The following is a 17,413-nucleotide window of genomic DNA, read 5'->3' on the forward strand; positions in this document are numbered from 1 at the left end:
GGTTTCAGACATTGCGTTGGCTGCTACAGAAGATTCCCTTTCTTACATGCCTGTTATTGCTGGGTTTAATGTCTAAAAGAAATATATTGCCAATAATCTGAATTGTCCTTGGAACACCCCTGAAACAAGAACAGTGGCGAAATCTAGCGTGTGTTTTTGCCATGTCAGTGAGTTTTATGGAGTCACCAGTGTAATCAAGACAGGCCAGTTTGAGGCTCTATTCCATTGATTATCTCCAAAGAAATGAAAAAAGGTCTTTTTTTTAACAGGCAGCCAGTAAGTACTTGAAGCCATTGCAATTCACCATTAAATCACCTGGAACAGGACAAGTAGCTTCTCTTTCTGTTTTTCACATTGTCAGCACCATCACATTTGGATATTGCAGTGCTTAGGCTGTCTCTTGGACTATATTTAAAGCCAAAAGATTTGAAGGCATGTCTAGGTCTTCTTTCCTGTTTCTTTTTTCACGTTTGTTTCTGTTCTCTTTAAGGTATCATTTGAAAAACATTGACGTAGGAGTCATAATAGCCTGTAGGATAAACTCTTCCTTGAAGAGTCAAAGAATAGGTAATAAAAGAGGAAACAAGTCCAGATATTTAACATCAGCTCAGATGCTGCATTAGTTTGCCTCTAACCAATTTTTTTGGGAAACTGCTGCATGCAGCTTTGGTGGCTGAGGGACATACCATTTGCAAGAAGCTCTTCCAAGAAATTTTCATCAGCCTTTATTCTGACACCAAGGAAAGTCGTCAGTCTTACCTTCGAAGTATAGTGGGACTGGAGAGGGTGGGGAAAAGGGGCAAGTATTGTTTCAGTCACAGGTTCCTATTATTCTGTTAGTACCTCAACTTTTGACTTACTGAGACAGTACTTTGGATAACTTTTGATGTAGTGTGGGCCTACGGTTCCAAATGCATCGTTGCAGAGGACTCATTCATTCCAATAGTAATGTTGTATTTAGATTCACCATCCTTTCAGGAGCAGTGAAACCCAGGAATTTGTATGGGATAGGCAGTGGCAGCTGGGAATAAGAAGGCACGGTGGAGTAAGCAATTTTCATCTTCCTTGCCTGGTTTGCCTTCTTGGCATTCAGTTCTTACCCCAGGTGCTTGCTCAGCAGAGTGTAGTTCCTGTTGGGCACCTGCCCCACTTACCTGGGGGTTTCTAATGCTTAGACCTAAAATAAGTAATCAGGAAAATCATTGCGACTTTCGGCTTTATCAGGCATGAATACATTTCATCAAACTTTTGTTAACCTTTGAAATTTCACTGGGTTTAAATTATGCATTATGCATCTGTCTCTTTCCTTTTTCCCCCCAACTTGCCAAAAGAAAACCATGAACAGCTGTCACTTTGTAAGTAAAGAGAATATTAAATCACTAACAGCTGCTTCACAGCAAATTGATCTGCTGATAGCATTTTGGAAACAGTAATGATTATGTGCAGTTGATTGCAGTCCACTGAGAATGAAGTAGTGTATTTCCAGCATTAGTTATGTGATAATTATATGTGGTGCCTGTAAAAACAGATCGAGTTCAGGGAAGAGAAATCAATTGAATCATTCCATGCCAGGATTCTTTTATTCTTGAAGAATACATTGCTACATGGTACTCCATAGATCCACATATCTACTATTAAGTATTGGTTTTAAATATGTAATTTCTTTACACATTTTTTTAAAAACCCTGATCTCTGCCTTTTTCAGCTTTCTTCTGAACGTCAGTTGTATACTTGCATACTACTGTTGTAACTGGTAAATCTGTCAGAGTGCAAAATCGTCAAGTTTGCCTACTTCCTAAGCCTTTGTTCTCTACCTTTTGAAAATAAGTGTTTATCATAAATTGCAAACAAGAGGTGTGTATTTTTTGAAGATTGCTGTTAGGCATTGATATGAAAACATTTCATAGTTTATGTAAAGGTAACAGTTGCTCTCCTGGTTATAAGATTATCTGTATTAAAAACCTCTTGAGGTTTTTATTTGAATGGGAGTGGAACTGTGCTGCCACAGAGCTTAAAATATTAGAGAAACTTGTCAACTAGATTCGATACATTGGAACAATTTTAAAGCAAAAGATCCCACTTGAAAGGCAAATTTTATGTTTTACTAACTCTGTGAAACTGTGTTTTGTTTTGTTTTTTAAACCAAATGCAAACATTATGTAGGAGAGGACGTTTGTCTTGAATAGGGCAGTGTTGCTGAGTTGCAATAAAGAATGATAGTGAAATTTTACTAGGGTTATCAGAAATTAAAAAAAGTGGGGTGGGGAAGAGGTTAGTGAGCTTCCTTTGGAAACAAAACAAAAGAAGACAGGGATTCTACCTTAGCTGTCATGATGCAAGGTCAGTACTGTCTGTTTTACATTACATGCTTTTTGTGTAGCATATCAGAATGTTTTTAACAGATATTTGGAAGAATGATCCAGAAACTCCATTAAAGAGAGAGTCTTGAATTTGCCTATCAACTAATTAGCACAGAAAGCAGAATTAGTTTTGGAACCAACAACTATGAACTTAAAAGCACCAGTACAACAAAATTAGTATTTCAGATAAGGCAAACATGGGATAATTTAAAAAAGCTTAAGCTGTGATTCAAGAGAAGATACGTTCAAAAGTTAAGCATGTTTTTCTAGGTTGACCTTAATAGGGAAGAATATAAATACACAATTATATGTCAAGGGTTAAATGCTGTCTTGAACTGGTATCAAAGGCATTGATGCCCAAAGGCTGTGGGTCATCCAACTGATTTATATTGGTCAGACAGTGTGAGAAATAATAACATTTAAATGCAATGAGAGAGGACTTGAAGCAAAATAACCACAAAATATGAATGGAACAAATACGTGTAATTTACGTGAAGAATGAACCTGGATAAAATAAAAAAGTGGCCTATTGAAACAAAAGGGTTTATTTAAATTGTTTATTTTTCAATATTTGGAATACATTAGATTATGGTGCTGTCTGAAGATACCAGTGAATAAACTAGACCAGCCAAAAACAAATGTCAATGCCAGTAAAAACACATCAAAGAGAAGTGGAGGTGGTTGGAGTAGAAATGGTTAAGTGTGTTTAATTCTTTATCTCCTGCTTACTCTGTCACTGAAGGGACTGGATGGCTCTAAGCTTCAAAGAAAGTTTTCCATTTTGTTTTGGTTTGTTTCTCCTGCAAGAGCTTGGAAGTATTGAGACTCAGTCTGGCTGGGACTGGGATGGAAACCAGGCTTCCTTGAGTAAACAAGAGTACTTGTGTGGCACAGTGCTTATGTCACTGTGATACTAATGAACTTTCATAGAAGTCAGGGCCAACATAGTAAATTGTTTGTTTTTTCATCCTTATGAAAATGATTGAGCATTGTTCTGTATTTTGAGCAAGCGTTTCATAGTCTGGCCTACCACAAGCAGTCTCCTATTTCATCGACGCTCTGTTAACTTGGGACTGAAGAGATTTGGGATTTTAAGGCACAGCAATACGTGTGTTGTCCCTACTGGATTCTTTATGATATGAAAATCTATGTTAAAATTTTTAAAATTTCCTTGACCTTCAAAGGGAAGGCATCTCCTTAGAAACTCATTCATCAGTCAAGGGAAAAGTTGGTTTTCTCAAGCTGTGTAACTACAACAGAACATCAAACTGAGGTTTAACTTTTTTGACAATATTTTGAAGTACTGTCAAATACTTTAGTATTTCTGTATTCAGTACTTACATATTTTATAGTAATGCTGTTTGCACAGAACCATTTTTTATGGTAGGGTAACACAGTTTATCTGGAGATACTTCGCTTTAAAAAAAAAAAGGGAAGAAGAAAGAAAGGAAAAAAGTCACTGAGCTCTGTGGCTAATTCTTTCCTGGCTAATACAACCTTAGACAAACAGACCAAAGGAAAGAAGTTGTTATGTAAGATGTTTGTGGGTTTTCTCGTGGTTTTTTTTGTAATTCTTCCATTTTCTGGTTTCAAAGAGCTGTTATGTTTTGACATCCCAGTTCTCATCAGATCACTGTAACTTCACTGAAAAGGTAATAATTGTGGAGGTGCGGATCTTCTCATGCTATTCTGTATAAAGAGCTCCCATACTGTATAAAGTGAAACAGGATAAACGGGGTATTTAATTTTTTTTAATTGAAATTTTGGGCAGGAACCTGAATACATATGCAATGTTACTTTACGAGAAGTGGTTTAGCATCACTCTTAAAAAATCAAAGCAGCATGACAGGTTGAAAGATGTTTATGTATGAGAGCATACATTTCTTCATACACTGTTTTCAGTAGCTTTGTAAATAGCAGTCATGCTGTATCTTGCTAATCGTTCATTTTTTCCTAACTTGTAGTGAATACATGCATAAAAGCTACAGTATTTGTTACCATTTGCTAATTCTTTGCTACTGTTTTATTACAGTTATGAAGGTGTTTATTATCTATCATTCTTCTTTGTGCTAAAGTTTATGAGGGCAGAGGGCGTGGGGGGAGCAGAGGAGAGAAGATTAGGATTTAGACATGTTAACAAAACATGTTCAAAGTATAGCTTTTATGAGGTATTCATGTAACTACAAAATGCAGCAACCATCCCTCATACCATACTGAATAGAACAGCGATTTTTATACAGTAGTGACGTTAGTCTTATAAAAGTTAACAAATGAGTATGGTAGTATGCTGTATATTAGCAGGTAATTGGCGTAGCCGGCAATAAGAGTACAAAGTATAAACTCTAGTTTATAGCAGAGGCTTCCTACCTTATGTTCCAATTTTGTTCAGATGATATTGATCTGATTATTATTTTTATTCTGAGGTGTTGAGAATTTGGAAATGTCAGTGAACTGTAGTTGAAGCTATTCAACTCATCTGAGAATTGGATAGTGCAGCTTTGAAGCTGTAGAAAAGTAAAACCAAAGGATATAACTCAATTTTAGTTTTTATATTCCTTCATTTTATAGACTCTCTTAGTAAAATTTCATCATGATTTTATTTTCTTGAGAGAACTTTGTTTGAAGTTTGAGAGTTTTGCCATTTGCTTTGTGTCTGTGAGATCTCATCCTTAAACTTAGGCTGAAAATGAGTCTGTTTGCATAGATTGTACATAACTGATTCTGCTGGGTTTTTTTGAGATGTGCTGGCGGCAGAAGGGTTTTCCTCATTAGAAAAACAGATCCCAATGTCTTTGTACGCAACTGACTGATGTGACAGATTTTAGAAAGACAAGTCCTAGCCACCCACACACTTACTGAGAAAAGCAGGCACCAGAACATGCGCTCTCCAACAAAATACTGGAGTGCGTGGCTCCCTGTTAGGAAATGGGGAAAGTGAAGAGATTAACAAGATAAAAGATTCAATTCTAAATATAAGTTGGATTTATTAATTTGATTTAAGCAACTGCTTGACCATGTAATGGTAGAAGGTATTTTGGGTAAGAATGAGCAGAATAACAGAGCAAAGCACTTTGAAGAAAGTTTTTTATTAGTATCTGAGTTATATTGTTTGGGATTTTATAGTATAGGCATTTGCATTTTCTAGTATGTATTCAACTTTATAGATGGAAGTTGAATGCTGTGAGACTTTTAATGTATCACTCATGAAATAAAAATATTAAAAGCATAATGTTGAAGCTCTATTTTAAAAAGGCAAATTTTCTTCTTTTTAGGTAAGCTTCTGGGTTGTTAGAGAGATTCTACATGCACAAACTTTAAAAATAAGAGCTGAGGTTTTGAGCCACTATATTAAAACTGCGAAGGTAAGAATTTGGATTGGGGGGGGTTGTGGGATTCACCATGATGAAAGTTCTTATGCTGAAGTTGGTCAGTTCAAAAATACACATGCGTAAATATTTATCTGATACCTGATTTAGCTGTGGTTGTATCTGTTGACATGAATAGCTGTTTGGCTTCTGCGTGTAACAAAGTTGTCAGAAATAGTGACAGACCAAAGTCATGAAATGGAGGCCTTTGTTTCTAAGAAAAATAGTTTAACTAAGGAAATGCGAAGATGCCTTATTTTAAATACTGTTTATTAGATAATATAATTTACCGGATGTGTTTTCTAATGTTGGTTAAACCAAAACAGTGTGTGTAGAATCAGTTCAAACAGCATCAGTCAGAATAGAAATAATTTATTTGCTTTTACTATTGAAAGGAAAGGATCTGTTGTCTGTTATTCCAATTGTGGCATGAATAATACCAACTTAATAAATACTGTTTCAAAAATGTACCTGAACTCAGAAAACATTTTAGAGCTCTCATCCTGTGATACCTTCCTGAAAGCCTTTCAGACTGACATTCATAAGAAAAGGGTCAGCACATCTTGACTTATGTGTAGATGAACCAGAGTCCTGGTCCTTCAAACAGAATTAAACTTCTTCATTGTAGTGTGAAGAGAGGGATATTTTTCAAATTTTTCCTGTTAGATGGTGGCTGACTGTTACTACAGCTAACTTCTGTGACCACCTCAGGTTGGCTGCAAAGAAAGATGTAAAATTTTTTGTCAATTACCTTGGTATTTATTTTACAAATGCATTCTTTGTCTTGATATGCACATTTCTAATGAAGTAATATTTTACTTCTACGGGATTTGACTATAAATTTTGGGCAAAGCAAGCTAATTTTGTAAGATTCCACAGGCTGTGCTCAATAATCATGCTGTGGTCATAAACTGTTAAAGATCTCTCTTAAATATCCTTTGATATCTGGTGAGTTAATGTATCTTCATCTCGTGTATTTTTCAAAATCAGTTCTTGTTTTTTTGTTTGAAATACAAACATACAACAATTTGCCTCATTATTCATGTCCTTCTATAGGAGGGGAGAGGTTCACCTGTGTGGTCATAGGGCAGAACTGATCTTGGAAGCCGAGTGGGGTCAGGTTTGGTTAGTATTTGGATGGGACTTGCCAGTGCTGGGGGGTGTAGGCTCTGCTTTGGGTACAGCACCCTGAATGTGCCTGATCTCATCAGTGGGCTGCAGACAGCAGTGTCTGCTGAAATGCTGCTGGTTTTGAGACAATTATGTGCTCTAACAATTAGTTAGTTGAGCTTTGCTTACCTATGAGTTGTAAAAATCACAATTACAAAAAGCAAGAAACTATATATGGGGCGTTTTTTATATCTGTTAATTTACTTACTGTATCTGTTATCTTGGCTTACATGTGGCCACTAACATGAAGTTACTGCAGTTAGCGCCATTTGAAGGATTTTCTGTTTACACCAGAGCTATTATCAAAGCAGCTTGGTGCCAGAGGTCACACTAATTAACTTTACCTGAGATAAGCTGTAAATCCACTCTACAGTGAATTCTTTGTGCTGACAACTATCTATCTATAGTATAGTTAGCAGTCCTTTAATGGTATCTCATGCTATATCGCTTTATGCATGAACTAATTGGACTTAATAGTTGCATTCCCTTGAAGTTCCCAGACTATCCTGCTTGGTTATGACTTCTGTTTCAATGCTGGCAGCAGCTAGGACAGCCTTTTTTTTTTTTCAGTTGGGACAGTGAACTTTATTACCTTGTTTGGGGACGTGTGGAGGGGAAAGAAAAGGTTATTGTATAAGTGCAGGGACAGCAGTACTATTTGGAAGAATAGTAGGACTATGGTATATGACAAATATCCACACACACACACACCCCACCTCACCCCACAAAATATTGATTGCCCTTTACACACAGTTACTAAAGAATCCTCCCAAAAGAGGATTAGGAGAGGGAAAGACGTCTTCAGTAGGTGTGGAAAGAATCTTGTTTGTCAGTAGACGTGCTGGAACCGTAGGATTCTGGGCACTCAAACTGACATTGTTTCTAGGGTGGCCTGACAGTAAGCATTAAATGTGGCATTTCTGAGTAATACCTATGAGGACTTTGTTCTATAAAAGGCTGTTAGTTTTCTGGCAGTGTGTTAAGTGGAGAGAGAATCATTTTGCCCTGCTCCGGAAAACCATCCTTGCAGTATCGATTTTGGCCTTCCAAATATAAGGTCTCCTCTGATATTCAGCATTTATTCAGAATCAAGTTAGTCTAACTTTTTTGTCCTGTTATCTCAGGAAAGGCCTCCTAATCAAGAAAACTTGGGTAAGCTGAGTTTCAAGGAGGAAAAAAAGACTTCCACCATTTCTTGAATAGCAAAGGTGCCTTATATTATTGTATCATGTTTCTGGCTGGAATCCTAACCTACCTTGGTGAATTTTCCAAGTGGGTTAAACAGGATTTGCAGTACGGTGATTGAATATCCATTTCTCTTTATCAAAGTCTTTTTGTTAGGGGTAAAACCTCAGGTTTTGTGTGTTCCACCAAAAATCCCTGAATGTAGTTCATATCTCTGGGTGCTCGTAGCTATCGGAATAATTGATATTGCAGAAGAGCTTAAGGAACAGTGTTTTCTTATGGATCATTTTTAAGCTTTCGTGACAGTAGTACCAGTAGTTAATTGGCTAAGGCAGATCGATGGTTTTGGAGACAGAGGGAAAGAAAAAAAAGAGGGGAGGGAAATTCCAAATATGTAAGAAAATGCACTTATGCGCAGTGTTTTGTAGAGAGTTTTTAAGAAAATTCTTTTACCCTGATGTTTCCTGTGTTCAATTTTGATTTCGTTGTTCCTTTCCACTAGTTAGTTTGAGTTTTCATACCCCAAAAATTGTCTTTCAGTGAGAGAAGTACTCCAGGTACGTGGCTTTTGAAATTTACCTGCTTGATTCCATCCTGCAACAATATTTTTTGGGTGCTTTGATGCAGCCTTGGTAGCTACATAAACCCACAGTGCCAAATGCATTTACAATATTAAATACTGCCATGATTACATCATTCACAACTGGGTTATCCTTTTTGGCATGTTAAGTTTGAAAATTCTGTTGAATGCTATGAAAGGAATTTGTTGAGTTTGAATGTCAGACTGTTACATGTCACAAGATGTATGCACATATAGAATTTTTTTTTTAAGGGCTCTCTCTGGACTATGAAGCAGCTAGTATAGTCTAATCCAAAACTGTATAGATGCAGTAATGAAAAATTAGGAGGTGCCATAAAAGTGGTATGGGTGCACAGCAGTTCACTGTAATTAACTCTTCATTTTAGAATATGCAGGATTTCTTCATTTTAGATTGTTATTTAATCTGTATTCATTATTGACAGCACTTGGAATGTTGTTTATTGTTATTTTATATATTTTTGTCCTCAGAAACTGTATGAGCTGAATAATCTCCATGCTCTTATGGCAGTTGTGTCAGGCCTACAGAGTGCTCCAATCTTCAGGCTGACTAAAACGTGGGCGGTAAGTGAGCAGCAGGGCAGTGAAGGGGTTTTAATTTATTCTTAGGAGAATGCAACATTCTGTAGCTTGTTTTCAGGGATGCAATAATTATTACAGATACTTTTAATCTTCTCGTACCATGTACATAATGTTTCTAGTGCCTCTTAAGTCTATGGTTTCCTGTTGAGTTTTTTTTCCATTCTGGTATAGAAATATTTTCCTTTGAAAAATAGTTCCCTGCAGATTCTGCTAAATGCAGAGGCTTCTAATTTGGCCAGAAGCTATTTTGTATTTAGTTGCTGGAAAATTATGAATGCCAAAGTGGGTCATACTTTAATCGTTTAGGGGTTTATACTGTTGGAATTTTTTTTGCTATGGAGAGCAGATGTCCAGAAACTCTTGATTCAGTTTCCATAAAGAGATTTGTAGTTTCTCTGACTGATAACTAAATCTAGCAATTTTTCTCAGAGTTTTCAGAATTATTTTCATAGTTATAACAACTGCATTACGCAGTATATTTGTAGGTCTGCTTTTGTACAGTTATGAAAGAATGGCTTTCTTTGGAAACATTTTTATTTGACATCTGGTTTTTTGACTGGAATTAATCTTATTTTTGTGTAGTTATATCCTTGATCAGAAGAACATTAGGAATGACTTTTGCTCATTGATACCTCAGAGCTGAGAAAATACTGTGCTTGATTCAGCCATACATTGTGCAGTTATCCAGCTGTGTAAACAGATGAACTGTGACATTTTCAAGTGGGATAGAAATAATCACGTGACTGAAATACTCCTGTGCGGGGGATCAATATAAATAGATCACTAAAAAGAGCTAAAAACTTTCACTGAAGACATGTCAACACATCCTCGCATGTTAGAAAAAGTGTTTCGTTGTCTGGTAACTGGATGATGATAGTTGTTCAGTTGATAAATGTTACCAAAATTGAATATAATTCACTCCTGTCGAGATGCTCATCTATAATTCTGTGCACATTTTGCAAATGCACAATTAAGTAAGACATTGTTTCAAAATACCACAAATCTCTCTAAGGAAGTATTAATGAAGTTAACACTTCAAAATGATCTCGAGGAGAACTGTTGTTTTTCTGGTTTTTGTCATGTTGATGAACTGATGCCTCAACAATTTTTGTAACAGTGATGCCAAATTGATTATTTTTTGTGCCTGACTTGAAACAAATGTCAACTGTAACCATAAATTACAAACCGTGTTAGTTACTACCATAATTATGCCACTCAGAACTGGGAATCCTCAGTTTCTTTTCCTGCTTGGTCAACCAGAAGTCCTGTTTTGCACTTATGATGATTATTTGTGTGCTGTTGGCATATGTATCAGTTTTTAAAGTTTTTCCCCCTTCCAACCTCTGGAATGCCAGGTAACATTTCTGCAGGTGTTTAATTACTCATACAATCCCAAGCGAGTCTGTGCTTTTCATCATCTTATATAAGCCTTTGCAAATACAGGTTGCAGGATAGCTTCTAGCAATGTGCACTGCAAACTGATGTAGATGTCTTTCCGTTGGAAGTTCAGTTTATAAATTCTTGAAGTAATTCTAAGCCTTTGGCTTTCTGTATCTTAAAAGCAAGAAAAGACATGTGAAAAGGCACACCGCCAAGCCATCATTTGAGTCACCAAGTCATTTGAGTAAGTTATACAGTAACCTTCCAAAACCTTCAGTAAGGAAGGATTTCTTCTCCGTTTCTGAGATAGTTTGTAGCAACCTGTGGTCAACCCAACTTATAAAGTCAGGAGAATAACCACAACTATATTCACTCCCTAAAAAAAAAAAAAAAGTCACCTTATGTGGTTGGAATCTAGAGTTGAAAGGAGCCATTAAATATTTGCTTGGTAATCTAATGTTTCTAAAAAAGATGAAATTCATGTCTTCTGACGGTATGTCTGAAATTTGTCTCACTCATTGCCTGCACACCCTCTGAGCTCTGGAGAATAATAAATGCTTCTAATGTGTGATTTGCCCTGTTCAAAACTTCAAAAGAATTATGAACCTTTCCAAGAAAGTACATAGAATAGAATATTCTACTTCTCTCCATTTAATGTAAAGGAAGTCTAGATGACCAGCTAGGACTTGGCCAATGTAAGCAAATAATCATTAGACATCTGAAGTGTGACCATCACTGAGTGAATCCTGCCCCACTATGCCAGCACCCTTGAAATGTCATCTCTCTTGCATTTCAAAAAGGTTGTCTTCAGTGCTGGCACACTATAACTAGAAAGCAAAGAGCAGTCTAGAAGGCTCTGAGTCCTTTCCATCTACTGTAAACTAGCAGCCTTAGCTTTTGTTGTCTCTGTATATGTACATCTCTTTGCTGTTCCTTGCATCATTTGAGCCTAAGAGACAGAGGAATAAAAATTATTTAGAAAAAGAAGCAGCTCCAAAACTGAAGAAATAACAGCTGGGTCCTTACTTACCCTCACAGAAACACTTTTAATATTGTTGGGTTCCCTGTACTTTTCTACATGAATGCAGGAAGTGGAGACATAATGTGAATTGCACTGTGAGCAGCACAAGGGCAAGTCATACAGGATCAACTTTTTCAGAGGTTATTCAAAGAGCCTGAAATGATATATCAGACTTGAACAAGATTGTGCAAATCTGCATGTTTTGAGGAAAATACAATTAATTTCATTCAAGTCTGAATTTAGGCCATTATTGTATCTGTTAGTCTTGTCTTACCTTCCAGTCTGCAAAACTACAAAAGCCTTTCAGACACCAAATGGCGGCAGAATATTTTAGAATATTATTAAAGGCAGGCTAATCTAGGCTGATTAAACTGGAATCATCTTTAAGGAGATAAACTTCAAAAGTTAAATGTCATGTTCCGGTGGTTGGAAAGAAGTCATGCCTGTCTACTGTTTCCTTGTCCTGGAATTGGCAGATGTCTGCAGTTTTAATGAACGTGAGATGCTGTTCATCCAAATATTGGAACCAAAGCTAAAGATGTAAATTAATTGCTGGAATGTCAGAGATCAGTATGTCTTGGGAAACAATTCACTTTTAAAAAGTGACTTTCTTCTGAGAGCCAGTGTTCAGTTTGTTGGTGTGTTAGCTATCCTAATGAAGACTAGGATATAGGAAATGCAAGTAAAAAGAGCAGTTATTTCAATAGTGAACTTACAGCTTTACAGAAGGGACATTTCATTTCTATCATGTTCACGTAGGTTGATCTTTAACTGAAAGAGAAAAGGGAATATGCATAAAAATTTAGCAATCCGACCCTTGTAATTTTTGCACTATTGAGTATCTTATAGGGGAAAAATTGTGACTGAGACTAGAACGCTGAGTCTTGTGCCAAAATGTTCAGTGGGAACATCTTCTACCCTTCTTAAAATTCTGGTTCTGAATTAAAATTAAGCCTTTAATGTAGTTTTGCAGCAGTAGTTCAGCTAGATGTTTTAAAAATATCCTAACTTACTTTCCCAATCTTACAAAGAGAGTCTGGTTGCTGTTAATTTTGTCAAAGGAAGGGGGGGGGAACACACGATGGGAGGAGGAATGGACAGTGAAGGAGATCCATGACTTTTAAGTTTTGTATTCGAAGTCGACATTCCTGTAATATTAAGAGCCAGTAAAATTGCTAGTTGGCAGAACAATATACACAGCCTATATTCAAGTCCATAATGCCTTCTGTAAAGAAAAATGGATGAAACCCTTACTCTTTTCCAGACCTTCAAGTACATGTATATGTGTATATCTGCATTCATTGTTTTTAAAATTGTAGTTTATTTTAAGATATTTATCAGATCTTAATGGTATTGTTTTGCTCTTTGGAAAATTATTTGTTGTGATAGCTCTCAAGAATAAGAACGTATTTTGGAACTTGGGTTTTTGTGAAGCTGGATTAGTATAAAATTTCCTAGTATATCTGACAAAGAAATGTTAACTTATGGATAATTGGAGTGAATAAACTACCGTTTTGAAATACTGTAGAAGTGGACAGCATGTGAAAGTGTGCTGTGTTTTAGCTAGATTAGTCTTTTGAAAACTTGGATGATTTCAGAAGGAACCTCCAGGACTAATTTTTTAAAAGGATAGTTTAAATTTAACAGCCAAAATAGCTGCTTTTCTTTGTAAACTCTCCAAGTACTCATCCTTAAGGAGTAAATGCTGTAATTTTGAAGCAGTTGTATTTGAAAACAAACCAACAACAAAAAAAATGGGGGGGGGGGCAGGGGATGGAAATCCGTGCTTTTAAGGGTAAAAGAGAAATCATAATTCTCAAACTTAACACTCATCTGGTTTTGGCTTCTTTTTTTTTTTTCCCCCTAGTTATTAAGTCGGAAGGATAAAGCCACCTTTGAAAAGCTGGAGTATGTTATGAGTAAAGAAGATAATTACAAAAGGCTTAGAGACTATATCAGCAGCTTGAAGATGACTCCTTGTATTCCCTATTTAGGTAAGCTGAAGTATATTTCTAGTGGGAAACGCTAATGACAAACATACTTCTCCAGTAATTACAGAAACTAAACACCATCTTTTAAGCATTCATGAAACTATTTCAATACTTCAGTAAAGAACCTATAACCACTAGTTGATTCTGGATACTCTGTATATGGCAAGAAATAACTTCACTAGCTTCAGAAAGAAAATACCTATAAAACCTCACAAACACTTCAGGTTTTACATACAGTATCAGTTTTCTAGGAAATTATTTTCTCATATGTTGTATAGATATGCTGATTGACTTCTGGAGAAGTACTTAAACTGTTATGCCTACTAGCACTCTTAGAGCTAAATACTTGACTGTTATAGTAATGATGGCTTTTAATTTATGAGAAGCTATAAATCACCAACCTCTCAGATAAATAAATGTAGATCTTAGGGTTTGGAACATGCTAAAACCTGGAGATATTGCTGCATTTAATTATACTAAGGTGACAAGAGAAACTGGGTTGTTACGACTGACTCAGCTTTATGGAATAATTACGAGTAAATGATATTCCTGCATATCTGAAAACTAGATGTGTTTAATATGTATTGCTTTTGTTGCTAAGCTAATCTAGTGTTACTTAATGTCTCAGTTCAGTTTGTTTAAAGTGATCAATGTGCTTTTTTTAATGTAGCTTTTCTTTGATATCATAAGATGTCAGTAGTCACATAAAATTAAGGAAATGTTTACTCAATTTTTTTCTTTTCCAGAAAAAATAGTTGATATTTTTGCAGATATGAGTTGCTCTTACACCTAAATTCAAGGTGACCTCCTGTGGTCACTAACGCTTATTAAACTGTAATCTCTTTGTTCCTGAAGTTTGATACTTCCTTTACTCAGCTGGGCTATTAATTTTTTCAAGATTAATAAGTTGACAGTCGTCTTTATGCTGTGATCTATGTGTCCATCGCAATGTTATTTCAGTCGTTTCATACCTTGATATGAGTGACAATACCATCATTGATGTTAAAGTCTAGACTGATGCCTCTAAAATGCATATATTCAAGTTTGGCAAAATTGATTGAATTTTACATGCTTTATACTTAAATTGATTGAATTTTACATGCTTTATACTTAAATAGAAAAAAATACTTTGCTGTGGAGAACCGATAATAATTTTAATGACAAGTAGTCCTATAGAGTTCCTCATTCTGTCTTCATTTTTTACTTCCCTGTTACATCCCTCCCAGAAACATCCATCAGTTCCAACGTGATCTTAACAGCTGTTAATTTCCTGTATTTTCAAGTATTCAGATATTGATAATTGTTTGTGTCTAGAATGGAAGAATCAGCATGAGTGTATTTTGTCTGAAGTGCAGGTGTGAAAATTGCTGGTGTGGCATACTATCACATGCTACCCAGTTTGTTGACATAGCTATTAAAACTAGGCCTGAATTAAAAGGGGCAAAGAAGCAGCCAAGCATAATGTAATGTAATTAAACATGTCATTTTGTAGCTTTCCCATCATGTGTACACATTTAGTATATACACACTGTATATGGTTCTGAAATGCAGTTTCTAGCTTTCCAGATGCTTTTTAGCTATATGCCATGATTTATGAAACATGAAGCCAGGCTCAAATTGTTTTCTTGCTGATCGTAGAAGTCCCAAGCCAACCTGCTGTCAGATTTTTTTAAAATCTCACGATACTCTGACCCTTGCCATTGTGGTCTTCTAATACTTACTGCTGTACACAGAAATCTTTATGCTTTGGTGTATTTGTCTGACACTTTAAAAATACTGCCTTATTACGGGCAAGTGTTATATTTAAAAAAAAAAAGGTCAAATGTTGGAAAACAATGTTTTAAGTTTTGTTCAGTTACAGATGTTTTCCTCGATACATTAACAACCTCTTGTCTAATTTTTGCGTTAGAATAAGCTTTGGGCTTGACTTAATAGTTTGTTGAAGTGAAATGCATATTTCTTTTCTGCTTAGAAAGAAAGAAATGCTCTGAGCTGCTGTAGTTAAAGAATGTGTTGTCACCTGGTTTCATATAATACCAATTCTTACCAATGACATGAAGAATGTCCTCAAGCCTTTTTTAATTCTCCGAAGGAATAGCAAATGCCCACTGGTGCACTCCCTCTAAAATTAATTTTGTAAGTTTAAATATATGGCAAAAAGAACAAAATTGCCTTGAAACTACAGTCATGGTAAAGCTGGATCCACCTTGCTGTTGTGTCCAATTTTTCTCATTTGATCAAAGCGTTAATCTCCAGTAAGACCTGAGTAGATTTGCAGGAGTATTATTTCTAAAATTTCCTTCCCAAGGCATTTTTACTCATACAGAGCAGAAGTAACTTAAGTTGACTTACTGTTTTAAGCTTACCAGCTATAGGTTATAATTCCTGAAAGGATCTTTTTCTGCTGTTACTTCTGGTATAAAATCATGTACAGGAGTAGTGCTGCTCCTGGTTTAAAATGTGTACAAAAGTCTACCTAAAAGTCTGCTGTTTGAAATAGTGATTCTGGCATGTACCAGGGAGGGGGATTAATCATAAGGTCCATTTCCTCTCACGGAAACAGGAGGTCTGAGGCGGGGCTCTCTTCACTGTTGGTGCAAAGATCCCACAGTTGCCATGCTCCCCTAAAATGCTCCTTAGAAGAGTGCAGAGAGTCAAGCCTGCCACACCATTACATTTGCCACTGGAGATCCCCTCTGGGGAAATACTGGCACTGGTTGTGAAGGACCTGTTTGGAAGTCATAGGGAAAGTGAGCATATAAAGGAATTTCAGCTGCAATTTCAAAGATGAATGTTTTACCCTTCAAAGGTTACTAGGTTTACCCTCATGCAGCCAAATATCAAATGTGGGTGTGGAGGTTTTTTTCATGACCATCTTAACATTATAGGATAAAGCTTAAATGCTTTTTTTGTGTAGTCTTTGCAATGGGAATGGAACCGCAGAAGTACAGATTATTTTCTTACTACCACAGCTCACTCACTGTGGACAAGATAAAGATGTCCTTCCACATTTAACTAGGGGGAAAAAATAAAAATATTTTTCAGTTCCTGCAGTAATAAGTGTGATGCGATTCCAGAATTCTAGAAATGCAAGTGAGAGCAGCACATCGTCACTGTGGACTCGCGAACTTAAATGTGAATGCTAAGAGCCGTGCAACACCAATAAAAATGTTCAGCATTAGGTCCTCATTACACGATGTGGGATGTGTCATCACTGTTGCATCACCCAGCCAACTAAAGTAGCCAAAACGAATGGGAGCTGTATGTGTGATGTTATATTTTGCCTTAGAACAAAAACCCATTCTCAAATGGAGTCTTATCATGGAGTTTGAGGTTGCACAATGAAACAATTGAGCCATATCTTGAGAAGTAAGATTTTTATTAAACTAAGCAGTACTACCTTGTGAAATATTTTCTTATGGCTGTCTTTCAGGAATTATATCCAGAAACGGGAAAGCTGAAAACAGGTTATTGAAGTATTCATCTGATGGATATTTAGCTACTTCAGTGATAATGCTTGCAATAGACTTTGGAAATATATGTGAAAACCGTGTTTCAGGTTTAGTATAGGTTAAACTTTTGCAAGGTCTGCTTGGTTAAATTTGGACTGACAGTACAGGAATGGTGAAAACTATATCCTTCACAGATAGCTTCTGAATGTCCAGTGCAATAAGCTTGAGGGATGCTACAGCCTCTTTTGAAAAACTTTTCTAAAAAAAGTGTGAGAGAAAACATTGAACTTTTAAAGTCATTTACCCTGC

At 36.2% G+C, this 17,413-nt stretch overlaps 1 protein-coding gene across 6 annotated transcripts in view; it reads left to right on the forward strand.

Moving 5' to 3' along the window:
- Nucleotides 1-17,413, forward strand: part of RALGPS2 (Ral GEF with PH domain and SH3 binding motif 2) — a 131,020-nt gene that overhangs the window by 55,179 nt on the left and 58,428 nt on the right. For 5 of the 6 annotated variants that reach the window (XM_076339657.1, XM_076339654.1, XM_076339656.1 and 2 more), the window contains 3 exons: nucleotides 5,633-5,722; nucleotides 9,150-9,242; nucleotides 13,529-13,655. In XM_076339657.1, coding sequence (XP_076195772.1) covers nucleotides 5,633-5,722; nucleotides 9,150-9,242; nucleotides 13,529-13,655 — 310 coding nt within the window. The remainder of the gene's footprint in view (nucleotides 1-5,632; nucleotides 5,723-9,149; nucleotides 9,243-13,528; nucleotides 13,656-17,413) is intronic. The other variant, XM_076339653.1, reaches the window with a different exon arrangement.

This window comes from Aptenodytes patagonicus, chromosome 5, assembly GCF_965638725.1.
Source record: "Aptenodytes patagonicus chromosome 5, bAptPat1.pri.cur, whole genome shotgun sequence".
Taxonomy (NCBI): Eukaryota; Metazoa; Chordata; class Aves; order Sphenisciformes; family Spheniscidae; genus Aptenodytes; species Aptenodytes patagonicus.